Source organism: Sabethes cyaneus, chromosome 2 (assembly GCF_943734655.1).
Source record: "Sabethes cyaneus chromosome 2, idSabCyanKW18_F2, whole genome shotgun sequence".
In the NCBI taxonomy this organism is placed as follows: domain Eukaryota; kingdom Metazoa; phylum Arthropoda; class Insecta; order Diptera; family Culicidae; genus Sabethes; species Sabethes cyaneus.
Genome location: NC_071354.1, coordinates 133,883,611 through 133,911,077, shown reverse-complemented (window position 1 = coordinate 133,911,077; position 27,467 = coordinate 133,883,611). Strand labels below are relative to the sequence as shown.

General features: G+C 40.6%; 1 protein-coding gene across 3 annotated transcripts in view; it reads left to right on the top strand.

Moving 5' to 3' along the window:
• LOC128738569 (dual specificity protein kinase splA) overlaps positions 1–27,467 on the top strand; it is an 87,925-nt gene that overhangs the window by 50,974 nt on the left and 9,484 nt on the right. For 2 of the 3 annotated variants that reach the window (XM_053833813.1, XM_053833812.1), the window contains exons 4-11: positions 11,559–11,632; positions 14,027–14,481; positions 14,544–14,789; positions 14,963–15,040; positions 15,162–15,380; positions 15,610–15,715; positions 15,831–16,556; positions 18,551–19,429. In XM_053833813.1, coding sequence (XP_053689788.1) covers positions 11,559–11,632; positions 14,027–14,481; positions 14,544–14,789; positions 14,963–15,040; positions 15,162–15,380; positions 15,610–15,715; positions 15,831–16,556; positions 18,551–19,429 — 2,783 coding nt within the window. The remainder of the gene's footprint in view (positions 1–11,558; positions 11,633–14,026; positions 14,482–14,543; positions 14,790–14,962; positions 15,041–15,161; positions 15,381–15,609; positions 15,716–15,830; positions 16,557–18,550; positions 19,430–27,467) is intronic. The other variant, XM_053833814.1, reaches the window with a different exon arrangement.

Below are 27,467 nucleotides of genomic sequence, written 5' to 3'. Positions count from 1 at the left end.
GGAGCGTACGTTGGTGATGTTCGAGAAAAACCGGCCCTCAATAAGAATATGGTCGATTTGGTTCGAGGTTGGTTGGTCAAGTGATCTCCAGGTGGCCTTGTGGATATCTTTGTGGGGAAAGAAGGTGCTTTTGATCATCAAGCTTCGGGAAGCCGCAAAGTTGATGCATCGCTGGCCGTTATCGTTCGTGTCGGTGGGCAGGCTATGGAGCCCGATCACCGGTCTATACATTGCTTCCTTGCCGATTTGGGCGTTCATATTCCCGATGACGATCTTGATGTCCCGTGGTGAGCTGCTGTCGTACGTTGCCTCCAGCTGCGCATTTTTTTTCCGTGTTGGGTATTTTTATCACTGCGACCATTTGTTTGATCTATTGTGATATATACCCCGTTTTATTATAGCTATGTTGTCAAGATGACGCACCACTAGCAGAAGTGATTGTCATTGTTTGACTAATAGCATTTGTCCAGCCCGGTGATGCACTTCGGATGAAGTGCACTACTGCGCTGGGAGTTGTTCTCCAAATATCAGAGGGTTCTAACAGCCCTCTTTCGAAGAACCTTAATCTTTTATTGAGAATTGCCGGACATCGGCATAACAGGTGTTCCGAGTCTTCTTTTTCTATGCCGCAGAAGCGACATATATCATCATGAAGTTTTCCCATTAGCTTCAGATGATAGCGGCTCGGACAATGTCCTGTTATAAGACCAGTATAAATGCTTAGATCTTTCTTCGAAAGCTCCAGTATTTTGCGAGTAATTGAAACGTTTGGAGAGATGAAACGTTTCGACTGCCTAGCATTGAAAGTGTTATTCCAATTTGATTCCACTTTCGTACATTCCCATGCTTTTAGCTCCATTTTTAAAGCAGAAGCAGATAAGCAACAGAAGGGCTCAGGTCCTACAAATTGATGAGATGATCCGAGTCTTGCTAGTGTATCAGCTCTCTCATTTCCATCAATTCCACAGTGACCTGGAACCCAGTACAAGTTGACTTGGTTACGACGAGACAATTTTTGGAGTGACAAGTTTTGATGTGCATGTCGCCGACTTTAGAGCGTTTAGAGCTGCTTGGCTGTCGGACATGATGCATATATTTGAATGTTTATAGTTCCTGCGCAAGCACACAGTCGTACATTCTAGAATTGCTTGTATTTCAGCTTGGAATACAGTTGGCCATCTGCCCATAGAAATTGACATGTCTATTCCTGGGCCAGTGACTCCTGCTCCCACTTGATTGTCCATTTTTGAACCATCTGTATAGAAAACTGTCGAGCCTGGACGAATATCGGGACCACCATCTTCCCAGGAATCACGTCTAGGCTCAAATACACGAAATATTCGGTTGAAGTTGTATTTTTTCTCCATCCAATCTTCATTACTGGTTACAAGAGGATTTATACTAATAGTTTTTAGAATACTGAGATGACCTGTTAAGTCCCCTTCAAAAAGGTTCTTTGATCTTTTGATCCTCAGAGCACTTTTTTCAGCTTCTAATTGTATAAACTGATGCAATGGAAGTATATAGAGTAAAGCATCCAATGCCTTCGAAGGTGTACTTCTCATTGCACCTGTTATTGAGAGAGTGGCTAGCCTTTGAAGTTTTTCCAGCTTTGTTTGGGTAGTTTTCTCTTTCGTTTTTGGCCACCAGACCAACGAAGCATAGGTAATCCTGGGTCTGACAATGGCCGAATAGATCCAATGGATCATCTTCGGTTTCAGTCCCCATTGCTTACCAAACGTTCTTTTACATATCCATAGAGCATTTGTTGCTTTGTTTACTGCTTGCTCTAGATGTGTGTTCCAATTGAGTTTTCTGTCAAGAAATACTCCAAGATATTTAACAGTGTCTGAAAGTTTTAAAAGTGTTCCTTTCAATCTGATGTTATTTAATGTAAATTTTTTCCTTCTCGTAAATGGTATGATAGTAGTTTTATTGGCATTTATGCTGAGACCCTGCCTATCACACCATGATGAAATCAAATTTAAAGCCATTTGCATTCGGTCAGCGATAATAGAATCAAATTTTCCTCGAACAATTATGACTATATCATCTGCGAAGCCAATTATTTCAAAGCCTAGCGCCGTCAACTTTTGAAGAAGATCATCAACTATTAAAGACCACAGTAGAGGTGATATTACGCCTCCTTGTGGGCAACCTTTTACTGCTCTAATGCTTATAGATGAGCTTCCAAGGCTTGCTGATATCTCCCTTTTTGATAACATTTCGCTAATCCAGTCGATAATGTATATATCGAAACCACGTTTCGTCATAGCCGTAATCATTAAATTATGAGATGAATTATCAAATGCGCCTTCTATGTCAAGGAAGGCACCTAGTGAAATTTCTTTCGCTTCAAAAGACTTTTCTAGTTTTTTTTACAACAGTTTGTACTGCTGTTATTGAAGATTTGCCTTCTTGATATGCGAATTGATATTCGCTCAAAGGATCTTTGGCTAAATATGATGATTTTATATGCTCATGAATTATTTTTTCCATTGTTTTTAACACAACGGACGATAAGCTTATCGGCTTAAAGGATTTTGGTGAAGTCTTATCCTTCTTATTAGCCTTCGGAATGAACGTGACCCGTACTTGTCGCCATACTGCTGGTATATGACCTAGTATCAGGCTTGATTGAAAAAGGTTTGTTAGAATAGGTGTTAAAACGCCTTGCCCTTCTGTAGTAGTACAGGAAAAATTCCATCCCTACCCGGTGATTTGAAGGGTTCAAAAGTGTCAATCGCCCATTCAACCTTGCTTCTTGTAAAAATTTTTTTGGCCAAAGTACAAGCATCATTCCTGTTTCTATCTAGCCCAGTCATTTCACTCGCTATTTCGAGAATGTCTGTCCTGGTTTCAAGATTTACAGTTCTCAATGCCGGTGCACTTTGGTCTCCGCATGTATTAATGATTGAACAGGGAAAATGTGTTCTCATCATTAACTCTAATGTTTCCTTAGTTGAGTTAGTAAAAGAGCCATCCTCTTTTTTCAAAGTACCTAACCCATTAGAATGATCTTTAGCGAGGATTTTCTGCAATCTAGCAGTTGCTGGAGTATTTTCAATGTTTTCACATGTGTGCCTCCAGTGAATCCTCTTTGATCTTCGTATTTCCCTATTATAGGCAGTGAGAGTTTGTTTATACTCCTCCCACTGTTGTGTTCTTTTTGCCCGGTTAAATAATTTCCGAGTTTTCTTTCTAAATTTCTCCAAAGTTTTGTTCTACCAAGGTACATCTCTATTCGTAGAGCGTTCCTTTGCAGGACAGCTTTCGTGATAAGCTTGTTGGATCAGGTTTGAAAGTTGTTTTGAGTTGTCCTCAAGTTCTTTACATGTCCTTGAGCAGCCTTTCAAGTTCTTGACTCCAACCTTCAGTTTCAAATTATACTGATCCCAGTTTGTTTTCCTGGGATCTCTTATAATTTCCTTAAGTTGCTGATTAGCTTCGTAATCAAACATGATTTGCTTGTGATCGGACAAAGATTCTTCATCCGATACGTGCCAATTTTTTATTTTATCAGTCATCGTTGGACTGCATAGTGTTAAGTCAAGTACTTCTTGCCTTATTGCGTTTACAAAAGTTGGCTCTTCCCCTTTATTGCATATATCTATATCATTTGATGATATATAGTCTAAAAGGAGTTCACCTCTGTTATTGGTATCTGTGCTGGCCCAAACAGTGTGATGGGCGTTTGAATCACATCCAATTACAAGTGCTTTGTTTTGTTTCTTGCAGTAAGAAACCAAATTTACCACTTCTGGTGGAGGTACTTCACCCAAATCTCCTGGAAAATATGCAGATGCTACGCAAATTTCAGTCGTGCCATGGGTCGTTGGAACCTCCATCATTATTGCTATGAGATCTTTTGTAATCAATTCTGTAATTGGAAAACTTTTTATGTTTTCACTTACTAAAATGGCAGCTCTTGGCGTGAGCTCACCTTCGGCGCAAATCAATTTACACGACTTTGTAGGAATTCCTTGTATCCTACCTTTATAGGTCCAGGGCTCCTGGATCAGTGCTACATCCAGGTTGCTTTCTGTGAATCTTCTACAAAGTACAGCAGTTGCTCCCTTTGCATGGTGAAGATTCACCTGGACAAATTTAACATTTTTTCTTTGTAATTTTATATGATTTATGGTACGACCGGGCTGTTTTGGGTTTAGTCCTGCACCGTTGACACAACTGGGTCCTGGGATTTGACTGATTATATCAGCATCGCCAGTTTCCTCTTGGGTCTTATCGATGTCAGGGTCCCTCCTGAGTGCTGATCCCCCACTTGATTTGTTATTTATATTTATATTAAAAGTTTTATTAATTGTTTCCATCTCAATGGTCTTAATTTGCTGGGAGAAAGAATCAGCTGTCCGTTACCAGCTTAGAACAGAGGGAGCAAATTACTGCACGGGGTGCCCTGGTACCATGCAGGCTCCGTTCGACCTTGGGAGACTTAATTAGACCCCCCCAAGCATTCATCCTTAGGCACGGGTCGCGTTACACCGAGGATTGGGGTCCTCCTCCGCAATTTACTCAGAATGCAGCATGCTCCAATGTTGCTTGCTACATTGGGAGCAAACGTTTTTTTACAAGATTTGCCGCGGAAGAGACTCGTTGCAGATCTAGATGGATCCATCACGTGTTTGTCATGGAGCCATCCAGCGCTGCACACCAAAAGACAAATCTCAACACTCCTCCTTTATCCTGGCTTGTGACAGACAGTTTGGGTCCCGATCCAATTTCCCCATCACTTGTTCACTCTTTTTATGGAGTCTCACGTGCTAGTTCATCAGCGTGGTCCCTCACTGGTGGAGTTACACAGCTGCGCATAGAACCCTTCCTTCTTGTCGTCGGGCCTACCTTCGTGTGGACAATGCACGTTTATGATGGTGTAGTTGATGAAACGGCCTTTTATCCTCAACACGCACTTCCTCTCGTTGATCGCTTTCCAGTCCATTACGCGATCCTGCATTTCGCCCAACACTACGAAGCCCGTTCCCAGCTCGTTGGTCGCTTCGCCACTCTGGAAAAATCGGGCTTTACCGCCACGGATCCTCCACACCTTCTCGCCTTTGCGACAGATCTCCTGCAGTGCCACGATGCCAAACTTTCGGGGTTCTAGCTGATCGAGCAGCACCCTGACGCCACCAACGAAATTTAGCGATCTGCAGTTCCAGGTACCAAGTCTCCATTCCATGTCCTTATTTCGTCGCCTTGGTCCATGCCGAATATTCCGAGAAGATATTTCTTGACTTGTTAGTTTTTTTAGGTTTAGATAGGTAGCCGTAGTAGGGCTTACGCTACCGAGTCTTGATGGGGCTGCTATCTTGCAGTGTCGAGACACACTGTGCCCCCTCCCCTGTTGGTATCCAGCTTTTTACGCGCTATAATGGCGGACGCTATAAATTGTGTTCGTAATATGCGAACAATCTTTTTGACAACTCTGCATCACTGGAACCGCTCTTAGGGGGAGGGATCTCTAACTATCATAAGAATCTTCCTCGGGCCCAAAAACCCTTACTGCAAATTTTCACGCCGATCGGTTTAGTAGTTTTCGATTCTATAAGGAACAGACCGACAGACAGCAAGACAGAAATCCATTTTTATAGGTATAGATAAATGAATATGTGTTCAATCTTTGTCGCGTGTTCAATCTTTGTAATAAAGTATTTGATTTGAATGTATCTCGTGCTGACGAAGAAGGAGTGCGAAGAACTCGAACAACTGTACCGCTTTCACGACACACGGAAGTTCTATCAGAGACTCAACGGATCTCGCAAAGGCTTTATGCCGTGTGCGTAGCCCCTTCCCGAGGGTATACTGTTCTTTCGTATGTAAATGAAAAATGTTTCTTCTATCACCCACCGACCAGAGGGGTCGGCGTGTCAAAAGCGAATCTTCAATCATTTATTAAAACTAAATTTACAATTTCATAACCTACTCGCTAAAAGTATTTCTCTCCCTAAGGAAACTCCTCCTTCTTGAGGTAGCTCCGTCCTATTCTGCCTAGCGGCAGACCTCACGCTGTCCGTCAAGCTTCCCTCTCGCGCATACATTTTGGCCCTCACGTTTTGTCAACAAATGACATATTCTTATGAGAGAATCTGGCACGCTTCGAGCATATAGCTTCGCTGAACGGCCAACCCTTAGCACCTCGAACAGTTCTGCGCTTCGTTGTTTTACCTTAGTCGGCTAAATCGCAACAGCGCATTTGATTTGTTTTGGAAACTGTTCGTTCGCGCTGGTTAAGAATCATGCGCGCTCGTTCACCTAGAATGTGGTGCGAACGTGACATTTTAATGTAGGTAATTCGCCCTACCGGCGCCGTCGCTCGATCGAGTCACTGACCGGCGCGGGTGATCAAATTAAATGTTAAGTTTATGCTCTGAGCTGACCGGGATTGATACCTCCGGGTTCAGCCAGATAAAAATGCGTACTTGGGAACACAGGGAATGAGGGTCGCCTCACGCGGGCCGAAATGTGCAGAGATAAAGATGGAGGTATCTTGACTGACGACCGTGCGGTTATCGAAAGGTGGAAGCAGCACTACGATGAACACCTGAATGGCGTGCAGACGGAAGACCATGATAGTGGGGGAAGTGACCACATTGGCGTAGCAAGCAACGAAGATGTGCCACTCCATCGATAAGGAAAGTTAAAGAAGCCATCCAGCGGCTGAAGAACAACAAAGCAGCGGGAAAGGATGGCATTGGAGCGAAACTTATTAAAATGGGCCCGGACAAGATGGCCGGTTGTCTACATCAACTGATTGTCAACATTTGGGATTCGGAACGACTACCGGAGGAGTGGAAAGACGAGGTTATCTGCCCTATCTACAAGAAAGGTGATAAGCTGGATTATGAGAACTACCAAGCAATCACTATCCTGAATACCGCCTACAAAGTGCTGTCCCAAGTTGACTATCGTCAATAGCCAATAGATTTGTGGGAAGTTACCAGGCCGGCTTCATGGAGGGTCGGTCTACAACGGACCAAATCTTCACCCTGCGGTAGATCCTCCAGAAGTGTCGTAAATTCCGAGTCCCCACGCACCACCACGAGATACTTACTTACTTAATTGGCCTAACGTCTTACGACGAGGCCTGCGAAGTATAATTTCTCCATCTATTTTGGTCCAAGGCAGCTCGCTCGATTCATCGCTTCATCGATTTCAAAGCTGCATATGATAGCGTAAACCGACAAGAGCTATGGAAAATTTTGGACGAAAACGGCTTTCCGGGTAAACTTACCAGACTTATCATGGCTACGATGGATGGGATCCAGTGCTGTGTGAGAATCTCGGGTGGATTGTCGGACCCATTCGAATTTCGCAGGGGACTTCGACAAGGAGATGGTCTTTCCTGCCTACTATTCAACATTGCGCTTGAAGGTGGTATAAGACGAGGGGCGATCGAAACGCGGGGCGCGATTTTCAATAAATTCAGTCAATTTATCTGCTTTCCTGACGACGTGGATGCTGTCGGCAGAACATTTGAGGCGGTGGAAGATCAGTACACCAGACTAAAATGCGAAACAGAAAAGATTTGATTGAAGATAAATACGTCTAAAACGAAGTATATGCTGGCTGGCGGGACCAAGCGCGACAGGTCCCGCTTGGGCAGTACCGTGATAATCGACGGGGATGAGTTCGAGGTAGTCGACGAGTTCGTATACCTTGGCTCACTGGCAACAGAGGACAACAATATCAGCCGTGAGATTAAAAGACGTATTATCAGCGGAAGTCGGGCCTACTACGGACTCCACAAACACTTGCGGTCGAACAATTTGAGCCCCCGTACAAAGTCCACACTGTACGAAACGCTAATTAGACCGGTTGTCCTCTACGGGCACGAAACGTGAACACTGCTAGAAGAGAACCTACGAGCACTCGGAATTTTCGAACGGCAGGTGCTAACAACCATCTTTGGCGGAATGCAAGAGAACGATGTATGGAGGCGAAGAATGAACCACGAGCTCGCTCGTCTCTACGGCGAACCAAGTATTCAGAAAGTGGTTAAAGCTGGACGGATACGTTGGGCAGGACATGTTGCTAGAATGCCGGACAAGTATCCTGCATAAATGGTTTTCGCATCAAGTCCGGTAGGAACAAGACGAAGAGGGGCACAGCGAGCGAGGGGCAAGACCAGGTGGAGCGGGATCTGGCGAGCACTGGGTGCCCGCAGAACTGGAGACCAGCTGCCTTGGACCAAAATAGATGGAGAAATTATACTTCGCAGGCCTCGTCGTAAGACGTTAGGCCAATTAAGTAAGTAAGTATCTCGTGCTATGTTAAAGAAGAAATATCGTCATGTTTTGTCTAGCTTATAGGTATTAAATCAGTATACATATGTATAAAGTAGAGTAATGTATGTGAACTAGCTATTAAGATAGCACCAAATTAAACTGTTATACTGTAGGATGTTATGTTATCTGTTGTACAAGTTAAAAGATGAGAGGTTTTCTGCCCACAGGAGAAGATATGATGACATAGAATATCACTCCCGCGGGCTTAAACAAGAATGTGAAAATAATCGGAATTTTCAATTGCACCCAAATTACAACCCCTCAGGATGCAATACTCGTTGTCTCACTCTTTTTCAAATCATCCCTGGGACTCATCCCTATTTATCACAGCTGTCACAAATAGCTTTGAAAAATGTCGGATTGATTGGGTCGGTCGGGGGCTTAGGGTTATTAAGGGGATGCAAGCGGGATACCAGATCCGGTTGGATGCCGAAGGACCACTCTATAATGATTACGGGTAATAACAGAAGTGCTTAAGTAGCAGATGGGAAAATTAGGTCAATTCGTGTTCGTGTGTTCGAGTCTGGGGTAGGCTGGGCGGTGCTGCTAGATAGAGTCAGTAGGATTTTTGCACTGGCCCCGTGGCTGTCCTGTGGTCTGATGGCCGCCCGCGGGGTTTGTCGAAGGGAAGGGTTCGAGTCTTAGAGACGTTTAAGCCCACCTTACTGCACTAGCTCTTTGGTCTCGAGGGTTGGAAGGCGGGTGAGTCTCTATATTTTGAAGCTTCTGTCGACTACCGCCAACGTCCAGCTTGTGCTGCGCTCAATTTACTTTGTATCTTGGGAGAGTGCATAAATGCTAGGGGGATGAAAGATTAAATTTGCCCTGATAAGTTGATAACCACTAATGCTCCGAAATTTGTCTTTCCTATTAGTTCATTTGTAGTTGTTTGTGTTGGAAAATTGATAGCGGGCGCGCGGTTGAGGACCGGTGTTAGGTGGGGCTGACGACTCCTCCACTTCTTCACTATACCACATGTTACAACTCAAGTAGTACAAAAAATCCAAAGCACATTTAAAAATTCGATCTATTATTTTTCTTCTCATCATCATCATCATCATATTTAAAATATGGCATTCCGGCCTTTGACAGAGAGATCTTAGAGTCAGTTCGTGGAGTCCGCGCAGGGCCGGAACGCCTCCACCTGCGGGTATAGGCGTGATGGCTATGCTTGGGGCTCTACCTGTGTTTTAGTGGGCGACATTGCGGCGACAGGTCTCGGCAGGTAGAACTGATGTTTGAGGTTTCCCTGACACTTTGTTGACATCACAAAAGGGTTCAGCGTAGAGTTTTATACGCTATTAAGTGACCAGTTGGGCAACCCGAAAAAAAGGAAAAAAAGTGTCTCACTGTAGACGTCTCTCCCCTACTAATATCAGCTTATCGTAGAACTCGTTCTTGGCATTATCGGATCGGATATTGCCGTCTATGTGGATCTTGCTAAAGCTTTCGATAGGGTGCCGCATTCTTTGATGGTAACGAAGCTGGTAAGGTTGGGATTTCCTGAGTGACTAACACGGTGGATACTGTCGTATCTTACCGACCGCGATGCCTTTGTGCGAGTTAATGGAACTAGCTCCCTCCATTTTGAGATAAAATCAGGTTTGCCCCAAGGAAGCCACCTTGGCCCACTGCTGTTCAATCTTTTTGTGAACGATCTGTGCTCCACTATACAATTTCCAAAGTTGATGTTCGCTGACGACCTAAAATTTTACCGGGTAGTAGCATCGTCAGTTGATTGCTGCGCTGTACAATCCGATATTGATTCGCTGTTGAATTGGTGTACATTGAATGGCATGGAAGTTAATATACAGAAATGCAATGTGATCTCATTCTGCAGGAACAGAAAGACTACTTTGTTTGATTATAGAATGCAAACAGTCAGCATCAGCCGGGTTGATTTTGTAAAAGATTTAGGAATTCTCCTTGATAGCAAACTATGTTTCGCTCAGCACGTTGCAATTACAACTGCCAAAGCATATGCGTTACTAGGCTTCATCAAAAGAAATATGCAGCAGTTCGATGATGTCTACTGTCTGAAGTCACTCTACTGCGCGATAGTACATAGTATTTTGGAGTACGGAGCGATAGTATGTGCACTTTACCATGCTGTCCAGATCAACCGGATTGAACGAATCCAGCGACTCTTCATTCGGTACGCCTTGCGAACGCTACCCTGGGATGATTCAATTCGATTGCCTCCGTATGAACATCGATGCGCTCTTATACGGCTACCCACGCTGGCGAATAGGAGAAGGTTGCTGCAACGTTTATTTGTCTTTGATCTTCTTGGAAACAATATTGACTGCCCGGAGCTGCTGGAGCGGCTTCAAATCAACGTACCACCCATGCTTATCCGTCGATCTGACTTTTTTCGGCTTCCAATGCATCGCACTCATCGTGAATTCAATGTAGTGTCTGACTCTTATGATTTTAATATTAGTAGAATGACTTTTAAATTTAGAATAAGTATGTATTAGAATTAGGAACTGTCTGTGCGATACCATCGAAGACTAGTAAATAAATAAATAAATAAATTTATTATTTGTCGGAGCGTAGCCGTTGATTAGGCTGTAGTTGAAGAATTTGCCCTTAATTCTTATCTACGGGCCTGCACCGGATTACTCCTTGCTTTTGCTTTCCCAACACTACGAATCTGATTTCATGTTCTGCCTTTATTCCGCCACTGTAGTAAAAATGGAACTTAAAAGAAGTGCCTGCAATAGAGTCTGCTGCATGGAACTCGCCTTTACCGGATTCGTTTCCTTGTTCTTTGCTGTGTTCTATACAGATTGATCCGTTCCTTATTTTCATTTTCCGGTGAATGAGAGTTTCGGTATACTACCTTACCGGGGTCGCGTTCCTAAATCCCGCTAATGGCTTATCCATCTTAGATATAGCTTGCGGAATACAAGTTACCTTACGTTACATATGATTACCGCTGAACGCTCCGAGACAGATGCTGTTTGAGCCGCTCCTCACCGGGAGGCAGGCGCTCAAGTTTGCATCTCCTAACCTAGCTGCTCTAGTATGTACATGAAGCATTTCCAGGTGTAGCTATCGTTCGTCTTCATTTGACTTAAATCTTCGAGGCGGCACTAGGTAGGAGCTTGAGAGAACTCTGGCATTATTTGACACTCCTTCCAGTAGCTCTTATTTCATAGCCCTAGGAATCATTAATTTTTCGTAAAAATCGATTGATTGCTTGCAATATTTGATACCACAGAGAATTAATTTTGCATTTTTTTATTCCAGAGCGGCTATTCAGGCACTTGCAGCGTATTTGGAAGCGTTTCAAAAAATTGCAGATGCAGCCACCAATTCCAAGGGTAAGTTCTATTTATTAAATCTCAAACTAGCTCGCAGTGGACCGCGATGCTATAAAAATTACCTTACCCCCTTACTCAGTGTAGAATATATCCTAAATCTGACATCGGGCTGCTGACGACGACATCGGGCTTCCTATAATTGTTTAAAAGTTCAAAACAAACATTCTCTGAACAATGTTAATTCTGTTGCCACTTCATAATTAAAATTATTAGTTGGTGCCTAGTATGTCTACATACTAGGTAGGAAAGTTCTATCTAATGCAGCTGGCAATTGTGTTATTGTGATACCATAAACGCGTGCATAATAATTAATGTGCACAAGCATCGTACGCTTGCGCAAAGTATAATGTTGCATTCATTTGTATAACAAGTGTTCCATGATTGGATATCATGAATAGTCTTCCGCGCTATATTTTTAAGCCGGCTAGACAGTTTGCTACCAGAAATGGGAAGTGCATAAATGTACCGTTTACTATTATCTGTAGACACTTATACGTTGACACTTACACATCACAGTGATTAAAATTTTGATAAAAGCTCGGTCAAAATTTTGTTCATAGACATTCCCAGAGGCACACATTGGAAACATTTATCATATTGTCAACAAGAAGTTGCGTTAATGTCATATTCGCAAAATCGTACTTTAAGTAAGTAACTGACAGTAAGTAAACAGCTTTGTCTAACATGGCAAATTGATCGGATGCCCGATGTCTTAGATCTTAAGCGATGCGGAGGTTATGTAGAATTTTAATTTAATTCAAAAGGCAATTTCGTTGAGGTGTTGCTTAACCGATTTCACTCAAATTCACACACATATATAAAAACGTACAACACTGTCTTCTATAACCGACACGTCGGATAAACTTACTTCCACGTGAGATGAACTTCAAAAACATTCCATACGTTCATCATGATAGCAATATCGGGGAATCCATTGTAAATAAACATAAAGCCATTTTCTAGTTTCGAGTTCCATTTAGCGGTCAGTGTTTCAATTTTTAATACAGCCTTTTCAAACAAAGTTGATCGAAGTTGAATATTTTGCTGGCACACAATAGTTTTTTGACATGATAGCAAAGCAGTTGTCGTATCCATTGATCATGATGATCGTAATGAACATGAGTTTGATGATTTGGTGATAATAGCAGTAAATTTTCGCTTCGTGCGCATCGGTCTGAATCCCAGAACTTTCACCATATTAGCCTGGCTGCTTCATCTTCACGCACTGCAGCACAACGAAAGAAGCATACGCTTCGTCAGCTTTTAACTACTTGTGTTGTGGTATATAATTACTAGTGGGAAACGAGTCCAGGTGCAAAAATCTGTTTTCAAAACAATATATCAGCCTAACTGTACGATTTACGGTCTCAAATTATAGATTATACAAAAACTAAATCTATTTTCGTCCTCTGTTATCAGATCTATAAAAATAATAACTAACCTTCAAAATGTTTTTGTACGAGGTTTCATTTTTTGTTTTGAGTTTCAACAACTAAAACAATCTCGTATTATAGATCTTATTATCTTAGTTTTGATTTAGTTCTTAGTCTTAGTTCGATCTTAGTTTAGATCCTGAACAAGAGATTTACTCATACTGCTCGGACTCGATTATCCGGGTGATTTTTTATAAATGGGTTTTTTGAAACGTGTTTACGTTAAAAACGAATTTACCATTTAAAAAAACATTTCCACCCAGATAATCGAGTTTGACCTGTATATGGCCGTGAATTCACCGTTATATTTTGGTAAAACCTTATGACGTTTTAAAACCATAAAGCGTCATATGATATTGGTAGAGCACAGTTTCGTGCAAGTTGATAAAGAAGTATTTAGATGATACAAAATAAATGCAAACAACTTCGATCATGTTCCCGAAATTTTTATCCATCCTAAGACTATCAATGCAAAGGCAATTCAGTTAAACGAGTGCAACTGAGTGCAGTAACCCTGTTTTGAAGAGAAAAAATTTGAAAAATGCACAGAAAAAATGTTTTAGTCCAGTGGTATTTTTCATATGTTTATTGAGTGAAAATTAACAAAAATTTGTTTAGGTTTCTTAGTACTGATGTGGTATTGATTCTTCCACTGAATTTGTAACTTTTCCATATAAAAAGCATATTTTGCAAAAACAAAATCTGTACGAGATGAAGTAAAAGGGAAATCACTTTAGGAAATAAAATTAATGTTCCCACCGAGTGTAAACTACAAAAAAAGTTACTGTTTGAAATAATATGCCTTACGAAAGTGTAACGGTTTACAGAGCAAGTCAAAGATGGTGATTCACAACTGTGAAGTGACTGTACCACTTTTATTGGTCACATTATTTCCAAAAATAAAATGTTGCAAAACTGTAAGATAAGCTACAAATGCATTTGTTTTTCTTTTTTTTATTAGGTGCTACGAAAGAGATCGGCACCGCTTTGACACGAGTATGTTTACGGCATAAGGCAGTCGAAAATCGTATGAAAACTTTCACTGCCGCTATTATGGATTGTTTGATTGTACCACTACAGGAGAAATTGGAGGACTGGAGGAAACATGTAGCTGTTATTGATAAAGACCATGCCAAAGAATATAAGCGTTGCCGAGCAGAACTAAAAAAACGTTCCAGCGACACTTTGCGTCTACAGAAAAAAGCTAAAAAGGGTCAGGCCGATAATTTGCACATTCTGGTAGAGTCTTCTATGCAGGATGTTACTCTGCGGCGAAGTGAACTCGAGGAAGTTGAACGAAAATCGTTACGTGCAATTATGGTCGAGGAGCGATCACGATATTGCGCTTTTGTAAATATGCTACAGCCTGTGGTTCATGAAGAATGTGAGGTGATGTCAGAATTAAGTCATCTCCAAGTAAGTTTTTAGTAATGTTTAGTGGGTTATTTATGATGTAATGTTTGCGCTTTATTTTACAGGAAGCAATGCAATTGATAGCAATAGTAACAAAAGATCCATCTATCTTACCGCAAGCATCTGAAGAGTTAATTCTAGAATCGAAAACAAATATCAACCTATATCCTGATTCGCCAGGTGGATCTAATTCCCAGGGTGGTTGTTCCAATTCTCTAGGTTCACGCAAAAGTTCAGTATGCTCAATAAGCTCAATGAATAGTAGCAGTAGTGGATCTCCAGGACATCAATTTCAGCGATCTTTGTCACAGGTGTGATGAAATTTATATTTCAAGCGTGGAACGGTATTATTTACTCTCATAGTTTGATTCAGAGCATGATCATAGCGCTATTTATTTTAGTTTCTACTATCCTAGCTTTCTTTACGCATTCACATTTCTAGATTTAGTTTATTCATTTATTATTCTTTATTTTTGTTATCCAGTACTCTCCAGCGATTCGTTTGAAACCAGGTGAATCTAGTGATAGCGGATTTTGTTCTTCGCCAGCTTTGACTTCGCAGGTTAATTTTTTTTGTAATTAGTTTGCTATTAGTTGTATCTTGCTCTATCTACATAGAGTTGAAGGTGAAAGTCAAGACAAAGAGTTTATCTATTTTTTTTTCGATTGATTCTTTATGAAAGGCCTCTACACTCGCTAGTCAGTCACATGCCGTGTCAACTTGGCCGCCACATACGCAGGAGGGAGCCACAAGTGTCGATCGGCCGCACACTATTTCATCAGCGTACGAAAAAGGACATCAACGACCCGCGTTGACAGTCTATACATTCCAAAACCCAGAAACAATATCCGAAAACCAAAAGTCACCTGCTAATATAGCGTGTCGGCCGCCACTACCAGTAGTAAGTATAATTGCCTAATTTTTCCGTACCGATAAGATAAAATACCTGTAGCCGAGCGATTAGGAAATCTATTTTCCTGAAGCGCAGATTTTTCGAGAATATTGTAAATACTAACTTAAAATATTCACAATATATTCTTGAAACTAATATTTATACTCAAATATTTCGAACGAAATTTGTATAACAAGCATGATGGATAGAAACTAATTGGATTTTGATATATTTACAGAGATGCTCATCGCTTGAAAGGCCACTATCGACAGCTTCAATAAAAAATTCCAACCCAAATGTTCCCAGGCAATGCCCTTCGCCGATTCCAGCACATATTACCAAAGGTTAGTATTGATTTATTTTACTTATTAAAACACAACTGTAAGATACTAGTTTTAATTTGGTATACGATCCGTGTTTTACTACCGTACTTACCAAATAACCCCGAAAATATTACAGAACATCCGCAACTACAACCCACCTACGTCAATATGACAGAACTGGCATCAATGGCTGCTACCAAAGTTACTAACAACCATAATAATAATGCAACTAATCAGTCCCCTTCATCGGCACAAACCCCTCTACAACCGCAAGCTGTCGGGTACCAGCAGCTACAACAACCGAATTCACCGGTCTTATCATCCGCATCATCACTCATATCACCAGATTCGTGTGCCACTAATGCGGTCAGCTCTCCAGATGTGTCTGCTTGTAGCACTCAAACACCGCACAATACACCCCAGACAGGATCACCCGAAACACCCGTCTACAGTGTGAAGAACACAGTGGCCACCGGGGATGTAGGCGTGCTAGAAAGTGGGTTATCTTCAGTTGTAGGCGGAGATATCCCAAGTAGTCCAAAGCTCACAGCAACAATCGATGACAGTGAAAATAATATTGCTTGCAACAAGCCTCCATTGACAGCAGCTTCTGATGTCCTAGATGATAACCCTGCTCAGACTCACATTAATAACCAATTTGAATTCGCCACAGATACATATATCCTTAAATCTACCGGTTCAGTTCTAGAAAAAACATCAATGTTCGAACAACAAATCAATAGTAATCAACACCAGCAGCAAGTTTCGCACAACCCCACGGTGCGACATGAAAACATTTATGGACATAAAGGCGAGGATATTTACAAAAGTGCGACTTTGCTAGCAGCAGATCGAGATTCAGGTCAGTACTCTATATCCTATTATTGCCTTTTGAGCAGCTTCACACACCTGACACTATTTCTTCATTCATTCTGAAAGTGCATGCAATGATATTACACTCATATATTGAGGATATCCGTATCATGGGAAAGTAAAAAGTTGAAATACCAGTAGTACATGCTTTATGTGCCGTTTATTGTTCTATATTTAATTTGTTGATTATAGAAATTATTCATATCATTTTGTTAATATTAAGAATCAATAAGCCGAATTATAGTATCTCGAAAAGTAGAACGACCCAAGTTCGTTTTATACTGGCTCATGATATCTACACATGAATTTACAATATACATAGCTTTCATCATCTATGTGACAACTCCGCAAAAAATAGCCATAGTGCACTGCAATTGTAAGCTCTTACTCAGCTTTATAGAACATATGAGTAATTCTCGCTGAAACGGGGCCACTACTGACACGAGGTTTCAAAAATTGAAACTTTTGCACTTAATTGGTTGAAAATGGTTCAAAAATAATAATTACACTTGGGGGGATCATGGCGAAAACGGCGATTATTTGATAAAATCCAATATGGTGACCAAATCCAAGATGACCGCTTAAAAATTTTTTACTCCATTTGAAAGCCCTGTTTTTCTTCTTTACAGAACCGAGGTATTTGTTAGTTTTTTCATGGCAAATTTATGAAATATCACATGATATAGAACTCAAGGTTTGCTCAAAAACAGCTTTTTTGAAATTGTTAGGCCCCTTGATGAACGAGGGGTCCACTATTTCGAGGTATTAAAAGTGTAATTTTTATTTTTTAACCATTTTCAACCAATTAAGTGCAAAAGTTTCAATTTTTGAAGACCTCGTGTCAGTAGTGGCCCCGTTTCAGCGAAAATTACTCTATATGTTTGGGGGAATTCCTTCCCAAACCCCCAATCTCTTTATACTTTTATTACATATTTTTCACGCCATGTTTTCTGGTTTCGAGTAGTACAATATATTATTTTGAGCTATGGAGGCTCCATCTATCCTTTCTCGCACTAAAATATAACCAATTATTTTTAAATTGACTTTTTGATATGTTACGTTACATTACACACCTTTCTAGTTGTAACAGCGTAACATGTAACACTTTTCCAAATGCAAAACAGGCATGCAGATAAGATTTTATTAACTTTCCAAATTTGTTGTTTTGCCAAGCAAAGTTTAGGTGCTACATTTTGTTTCCGAAACTTGACCTTCTGTTTTTTATACGACAGACTTCGCAGCCAGATGTAAGGGTACGAGATAATTGTAGTCATTGCAATGCAATGCATTGTCGTGCCGAGCCTAACTGGGACGCCTGTTTTAGTAATGCAAAATAAATAAAACTATGATGTTCGGACCAGTTTAACTTCTAGAGATACTATATTCTTGTATCTTCTTTTTTTATATGGGACGTACGTACGTTTTGCTTTGTCGTGATAAAAGTGTGTACTGTACCTATATGCTTTTATATGTTGTATAGCCAATTAAAGCAAATTTAAATCATTTAAATGTCTGGAGTCGCATTAAATACTACGCTTACCTATTCTAGTAGTTTCGCTTCACTCGCTAAAAATACAATTAGTTTGGAGATTCCACCCAGAAAAATTTGACAGTCTGCCTGAAGTTGCTTATTATGTTATGCCACATTAGTATTCATAGTTAGTAGTAGTATATCATTGCATGTACTTTTCGAAGCAGATCGCAGGTTTTTAAAAACATCGCACCTTAGCTAAATCACAAAACATACCGTAACATATCAAAACATGGTTTTATTCTGAATGTATTGTGTATTACCATTATTTTAACCATTTGTATGCTTTGTTTTCTTTCTTTTTCGTTGTATTTTATGTACGTGCCTGTGTTATCGTGATACGCTTTTTTATATTGGAAACTATTCGTTGCAAAAAAAAATTTTTAAATGTGCGAATGTCGCTGTTTTGCTGCTAAAAACTGCTGTTGCTACTGCTTAATGATGCTCAATAGATCGAATCGACAAAGAAACGATTGAAGAACTTAACATTTTAATCGGTGAATTAGACTTATTTCAAAAGGAGCACGAACTGCGATTGGAAGAGGACTCGCAACCGATACAGTCACTTAAAAATAGTCTCAATTACTCAAACAACAGTGGAAAATTCTCATCGGCTAATAGTGAATCGACAGGTAGTGAACGCAATGATAAGATCTCTGTATCAAGTTCGATGAATATCGATGGAATGAATATGTCACTAAACAGCACTAATGTGGGTACTGAATATCTCTTCCACTGCAGTGATAGTGATATTGCCAAAAGTGAGCAATTCAATAGCGATTCAATAGAATACCCAAGTACTGGTTTCGAAAACCCTTCCTTCATGCATCTCAATGACTCGGAAATAGTCGTAATGCGTCAAAACGACTTTGTCAATGTTGATCCGGAAAACTATTATAGCCAAAATATGAGCGAAGTCGTAGTTCTGCGATGCAAGGATATTACCAATGATTCAGTCAGAGTAGATGATGCCTCCAGTATCGACAGCCAGCAGCGTCTCAGTTCTTTCAAACTCAATAGTTCTCGATCCGCATCGCCAGCGTTATCGTCCTTTGGTGTTTCTAGATCACCTACACCATCTTTCTCGGTGCCACCAAGCAGTGCTACAACTCCCACTATTACGTCACCACAGCATATTAGTGTCCGTAGCAACAGCAGCAATAATATCAACAACAACAATCATGTGATAAATCATCCTCAACCACAGCAACAAACTTTGCAGCAAGTCTTCTCCAATGGTAATCAGAAATGTTCGTTGATGTCAATCCCTTCAGATGAACGCATTAATAGAATTAAGCCTGCCATCACACCGCGACCCGCATCGTTAACTGGTTTGTGTTTTTTAATTTATTTCATAGTTTTAGTTTTCCATCTTGTATCTTTAGGTTTTCATCCATTAGGTAAACAACATTTCTAAATATCATTAATCCGTCAGTTCATAAAAGTCGTGCTATTCTTTATATTATTTCTTTTTATTTTGGATGGAGACAACATTCTTGGTGGTATATTTTGTAATAACTGTTTAGATTTGCTTGTTTATTATGGCGAATTCAAATTTATATTTGACATTAGGTAAAAATCTTAAAACTGACTGGACAAAGTCATGAATTGTAACGGATTATGATCGAAATGTAAACCTAAGTTTCAATCTAGAGAAAAAGCAAATTTCTGTTTATAGAAATTTTTAGTATACACAATTTTAATATAGCTTAAAAGTATTTAATGCGTTTGTTATTGAATTATTACGAATTTTACAATTTTAAATGAGATTTTTCACAATATTGCAAATAATTGGAGACTTTGTGGTATATGCTTTTTACGTATATGCTTATCTCTTACCTTTTTAATTACCGCCGTTTTTTCATACACGAGAAAATATAAAATTAATTAAAAAACCCGAATTAATCCACCTAGCGGTGTGACCTAGCCTTTCTTCTGCAACAACAGCTATTTTTTTAATTTCTCAGAAACATCTAAAATTAAGTGTACTATATTTTCAAATATCAGTTCCTTAATCCTCAAAATCCTCATTTGACAGTGAAATTCACAAGGCGCGTACTGCGTGAAATAATTACATTTTCTTGACTGAAGACTGAAGGTTCGAAAACAGACACTGAGGAAGCCTGAAAGTCGTAGGCGAAATACGTATCTGTCGTGAATAAAATATACATAGTAGAATTAAATTGGATAAGTTTTCTTATTTTTTAATTTTAGGTACATTTTCTTTCCAAGAGTATATTAAATATTTGTAAGCGTCATTTGATTTACTTGATCAACGCTTTATTTTATCTATTTATTTAGTTTTGTCATATTTACGTAATTTATAGAAACATATATGTAAGCACAAAAGATAGTTTTTGCTTGACTTGAATGAATATTTATATAGAAAATTAGAAATTAACCCTCGAACGGGTCTACAGACGGTCCTAATTTTTGTGCTACAGAGCTGCATACGAAGCAAGTTTAAAATTGACAATATGAAAAATGTGTTCAGAACAGATTTCTTGATATTTTGATATTAATACCACAACATTCTAACTATGCGTTCAAGAGTTATCATTTTTCAAAAACAAAAATTCAGAAAAATTCCAAAAAATATATTGCGCGAATATTTGATTTTCAAATTTGAAGAAAAAGGATATCTAGAAGAAAATGATGACCTCAATATTTTACTGAGTTAAATAAGGCCATTACTAATATTTTATAAAGTTTTTGCCCTTCCGATGTTCTGCAATTAAAAATAAAACAGTGTAATCACGAAAAAAATTAGGCGTTTTATGCATTTTTACTTAAAGTAAAAACGTGAAAACCAAACCATTCTTACTTTTCTATAAACGTTATTTTTTCCATGAGAAAACCTGCCAAATAAGAGAAAAACTTCCATTTTTCTTTCGTACATTTCCAAGTTCCTTAAGTTGCAAAGCTCACAGACAATTGATTTTATACAAAAACTTTTTACTCACGTGAAACCATTTTTTTGTCCCTAGATTCCAATTTTGTTGGAGGGGAGGGGGCGCACAAAAACTTTAAAAATAATTTGCAATGGCCTAACTGAGTAGAACATTAGCTATGAAAAATGAAAAAGAGAAATAAGACTTTTTCTTAGTTGGTGCTCCTCCAGATAATTATTTTAGCATGAAAATCAAAACTTGAGGTTCTTTTGAATGTAATTTCATTAAAAATTGTCATTAGCTTGATTGCATCGTTTTTACGATGTTGTTCGTAGCGGGTTAAGGATACGAGATGAGATCAAAGAACTAGTGCAAAAGCAACTCCATACACATGCAGGAGATTATGAAATATAATCAATATGATTTCCAGTGCTTGTCATTTTCGATGGCATTAGCGGTCTCATATTTATTTGACCAAACCTCGTGATTTTAGTCATGACCTTGAAATGCGGTCAGGCATGTATTATTATTTTTTTGAAACGATGGTTCTACAATTGATGAAAGGACGGTAAGGGAAAGTAATGCTAACACGCTAGCAGACGAACAGCGTTCACACGCAGTACCTTGTAAGTCGCAAGGGTCTGCATAGTGTCGTCGTCCCGCCAGTAAACACACAGTTAGATTAAACTTCTCGCTCGGCGGTTACTACAGTAGATGTAGGAAGAGGGACAATTTGTGTCTAAAAATAGCCCAACCCAAGTCGCTACATTAATAAGGGGGGTTGTGCAGACTCCTTTTGTCCAGCGCCTTTGTGGTTCATAGGTACACGGGTACCAGCGAGCCACATGCCCTGGCGGGTGTTGTGGGTTCGAATCCGGTTATTATCTCAGATTATAGCTTGGTTCGATCCATGCACCTTCCAGAATTGGACAAAATGTAGGAATCACAACGACAACTTGTTAAGCGTAGCTACCTATTACCATCGTTTCGAAATAATATCATATTTATTTATTAAAACATGATACATTAGACTTCTATCTAACGAAACAAATCGAATAAAATTACTAGTAACCTTTTCTTCCTATGTTTCATGTGAAATTTCTAAGCTCTAGCATCTATTGATTGGAAAAAGCATCTATTGATGCGTAAAATTTATTTCTTGTCAAATTGCGAGTAACAGTAAGTGAAAAAAATAACCCTTGAAATGTTTCTCCCTTTTCTTGTTTTTCAATGCAAATTTTAAAATTGTTTCTCATTGAATAAATGCTTATATATTACAAAAATATGTTTTAACTACTTTTTTCCACATTTATTTATGTAACTTTCAAATCACAAGCCCAATCCTCATGAAATTTGGAAGCTGAGGGTTTGAAAGACTTCCCTTTCATATGCAAGCATTTTTTTCAAATCGGTTAAGGGACCTATGAGAAAATGAAGTCTCATAGTTTTCGTATTTCGAGCTAAAAGTCCATCAATATGAAATTCAATAGCGACCTATGGGACAACTAGACCTTTCATTTGACACTAAGACCATCAAAATCGGTCCAGCCATCTCTGAGAAAAGTGAGTGAGACTAAAAGCGTTACATACACACACAACTGCCCACCCACCCACACACACACACACACACACACACACACACACACACACACACACACACACACACACACACACACACACACACACACACACACACACACACACACACACACACACAGAAAATGCTCAGTTTTCAGAACTGAGTCGAATGGTATATAACATTCGACTCGCTGGGTCTTTTTCCATTTTCGGTTTTCCAAATGATTCCTATCTATACCTTTATACTATATTTTCATATAATAGAAAGGCAAAAAACATGGTTATACACAGCATAATTTGAACAAAACTGCATTTTAGGTAGGTATCGAAATTAAGTCTCCATAGATAGCAAGTCAGAGTTTATGTTTCCTCTACTATGTATCTATTGTTATTCCTGTCATGTTCTGAATCACGTGGCTCTTAAACTTAACACGCTTACAAATGCGCTGATTCGTATTTTTCTGCATCCCTCCTCATCTGGCTGTCAGATATTGTTATCCGCCTCTAACCACATACAAATCCAGAAGTGGGCACAGCTAACCGAAATTTTTGATCCGCTAACAGCTAATCCGCTAAAATAAAATGTCAGCTACGGTAACCGCAAACCGCATAAATAACCATAACTTTTTCGGAAGCTAAATGCTAAGAAAACTGCTAATTTGGCATTTATCCATAGCTTTCCTTAAAAAAAAAACTTTAGCACCGATGAATTTATCGTTACAATGATCTAAAAACAAGATATATTTTTAGAAAATCCTGAGCTGATTTTTCGAGCAATCAAGTTAGGGCCATTTAAGTAAAAAAAAATGTTGTCAAAGTCGGGCCACGTTGCGTTGTACAGTTTAGGCCACCGCCGAAAATCGAAGAAATATGCATTGAATGCCTATCTATCTTTTTCCCTTTAGAAGCTATCTTTCTAACTTACTCTTGGCTTGCCGTCCTAAGATAAAGCCTGTTGAACAAAGTTTCTCCATGTAACTCGCTTGAGGGCTACCGCTCTCCAATTTCTCGGGCACCGTGTACTTTCGCCAGATCTCGCGCCACCACGGTCGTCTTGTTCCTATCGGATTTGAGGCGAACACCATCTTTGCAGGGTAGTCTCCGGCATTTTTGCAACATCGTATCCGTCCGTTCTCTTGTACGCCGCCGAAGATCGTTCTTAGCCCTCGTCGTTTGAAAACTCCGGGCACTGGCGGGTCCTCCTCGAGTATTGTCCATGTTTGATGCCCGTAGAGAACAACCGGTCTAATAAGCGTCTTGTACAGGGTGCACTTCGTACGGGGACTTAGTCTGCACGACAGCAATTGCTTGTGAAGCCCAGAGTAAGCATGTAAGACTTCCGCTGAGAATACGCCTCCGAATCTCACGGATGGTATCATTGTCTGCCGTTACCAGTGAGCCAAGGTAGATAAATCGGTCGACTAACTCAAACTCATCGCCGACGTCAATATACTACCGGCCAAGCGGCGTCCTTCGGCCTCAGTTCCGCTGGCCAGCATGTACTTTGTTTTAGACGTATTTACCTTTACTTTAACCGAATCTTTTCTGCTTCGCGCTTTTGTCTGGTGTACTGTTCATCCACCACCACAGATTTTCTGCTGGTAATATCCATGTCATCGGCAAAGCAAACGAATTGACTATATTTGTTGAATATCGGGCCCCACGTGTTGATATCCGCTCTGTTCAAACACCTTGTAGCGCTATGTTGAACAGCAGGCATGAAAGTCCATCACCTTGACGAAGCCCTCTGTGTGATTCGGATGAGCTTGACAATCCACCCAAAATCCGAACACAGCACTGTGTACCATCCATCGTAGATTTAATCAGCTTGATGAGCTTCCTGGGGAATCTGTTCTCGTCCATGATTTTCCTTAGCTTTTTCCGGTCGATGGTCGACTCATATGCGGTTTTGAAGTCCACGGACAAATGATGCTTGGGAACTCTGTATTCACGGCCCTTTTAGAGGATTTGCCGCAGTGTAAATATTTGATCCGTTGTAGACCAACCTTCGACGAAGCCGGCTGGATAAGTTTCCACAAATCTGTTCGCAATTGGTGATAGTCGGCGGAAAATGATTTGGGACAGCACTTTATAGGCGGCATTGAGAACGGTGATCGCTCGATAGTTCTCACAGTCCAACTTGTCGCCCTTTTTATAGATCGGGCAGATAACCCCATCTTTCCACTCCTCCGGTAGCTGTTCCGTATCCCAAATTCTAACAATTAGCTGGTGTATACGAACGGCAGCTTTTCTGGTCCCATTTTAATAAGCTCCACTTCGATACCATCTTTCCCAGCTGACTTGTTGTTCTTTAGCTGCATGATGGCCTCCTTAACTTCGCCTATCGTTGGGGCTGGCACCTCTTCCCCGTTTGTTGCACCGGTGAAATCGCTTTCCCTGCCGCCATGGTTCTCCGCCTGGGTGCCATTCAGGTGTTCGTCGAAGTGCTATCGGTCACCTCACGGTCGTCCGTCAGAATACTGCCAGTCTTATATCGACACATTTCGGCTCGCGGCACAAAACCTTTGCAGGATCCGTTCAGTTTCTGGTAGAGCTTTCGCGTTTCCTGAGAAAAATGCAGCCGTTCTAACTCTGCATATTCCTGCTCTTCCAGGTAGCGCTTTTTCTTCCGAAAGCTGCATCTTGTTCTGTTTGTGTCTTTCCACGTTCTGACGTGTCGCATCTTGGTCGCCGGCGCAGCGTTCTCCTCATCCATCACCCTCCACCATTCATCGTCAAACCAATCGTTCCGCTGATTCCGGACCACATGACCGATGGAGCTCTTCGCTACACTGCTGATGACTGTTTAAATACTGTTCCAACTGTCCTCGAGAGGGGCTTCGTCGAGTTCGTCCTCTTCCGGCAGCGCAGCTTCGAGTGAATGCGCGCAGTTTGCGGCAACGTCTGACTGCTTCAGCCGCGCGAGATCTAACCGAGGCTGGCATCGGTATCGAATGTTGTTCACAACGGAGAGTCTTGGGTGCATCTTAACCATCACTAGGTCCTAGTCAACATTAGCGCTTCGGTAGGATCTGAGGTCGGTAATGTCTGAGAAGTGCCGACTGTCGATCAAAACGTGGTCAATCTGTGATTCTGTCTGATCTGAGAGAGAAGGGCCAGCTCAGTGATAGATTGATTGTTTTAGTTTTCTTCTTCTTCTTATATTTGATGCAGAAAATTCAAATAGCACCACTTAAATCAAGTCAGCATGTTCGGGTTTGCGAGGGGTTTGAAATTTCATCGCAAATAAATACTTCCCCTGTTTTATTCAATCAAGTTAGCCCGGTTCACAGTGACAGTTCTTACCCGGTTTCACCCGACAGTTCGATGCACAAAAACAATCCCAGCTGGCTCCTCTCTCTCAGTATCTGGTTTGGTAACTTCCAGGTGGACTATTTTTTGTTAGATTATAGTCACTTTAACAGCTTGGCTCATTCGTGACTTCTGTGGGGTTGGAATTTGAACCCGGGTCCTCGACCCGTACTACGTACGGCCATGCTCTTGAAGGCGGCAAAGTCGATAACTTTTAGGCCCATTTCGTTGGTCCGCTGGTGTGCGTTGAACCTTCCAATCACCGGTTTGTATTCCTCCTCCTGGTCAACATGAGCATTGACATCCCCGATGACGATCTTGATATCATGTTTTCGGCAGCGGTCGTATTCACTCTCCAACTGCGCGTAGAATTCATTCGGTACTTCTGAGGTGATGGCTGTGTACGTTGATGATGCTTATGTTGAAGAATCGGCCCTTGATTTTCAACCTGTACATTCGAGGATTGATTGGCCACCAGCCACCAACCAGTAACCCGTTTCCGCATCTCGCCCATCACTGTGAAAGCTGTACCCAGCTCGTGTGTGTTGCCGCAGCTCTGGTAGATGATATGTCCATCTCTGAACGTACGTACCGTTAAGCTCTTCCAGCACACCTCCTGTAGCGCTACGACGTCGAACTTGCGGCTCTTAAATACGTCGGAGAGCACTCGAGTGCTCCCTTGGAAGTTGAGAGATCGGCAGTTCCACGTCCCGAGTTTCCAATCCATAGTCCTTTTTCGTCGCGTGGGTCTATTCCGATTGTTCCAGTAAGAATTAAAATTTCCTTGTTCTTCGTTCCGTGCTTTAGTATTTTTCGTGGTGACGGCTTGCTACACATTGGTGAAACTAGGGGGGGCTAAGCCCTCCCTAGAAAAGATTTAGCCCCCCTAGAAAAGTTGACTAAGTTTTTTAATTTTTGAAAAACCAATAGTTAGATAACTATAGGTACGAAAAACTTCAGTGTAAAGTTTATTTGCATGACTGTTATAAGATTCCAGGCATTAATGTGCATTAAATTTTAATATGCCGACGAAATAAAACAGTTGAAAATTCCGGAGGCTATAGCCCCCCCCCCCCCCCCCCCCTAGAAATGAGCACTAGTTCCGCCAATGCTGCTATACCACAATGTTCACAATGCTAAGTTGTACATGATGGAATACAGCATAAATTGATTCACAAAAAACTAGTGAAATTAGCTGCTCATAGAGCCGCTCTCTCCCGATATACACCCTCTTAAAGAGTACATGTAAAAATAAAAAAAACTAGTGCTGGCTTCTAAAAGGAAAAGGATAGAGTTCTACTATCTTCGACAAAAATGTGCAATTTAATTCGATTACCAACTTCTTAGAACATTTGAAAGGCATGCAAAGCGAAGTTTAAAGAGTCTGTTTTAAACGTGTCCCTGACAGTTTGGCTCTATAACTTTTTTCATGTAAGAAATAGAAATCTTACTTCTGAAACGGAAGTTATTGGCAAATGCCAAAAGGTGGCCCAACCACGACGAAATTCCCCTAATAATTTCGACAAAAGATAGAATATAAGAAGGTAAAATGTTACAGACATTCACAAAAAAATGTTTTTAATTCGGG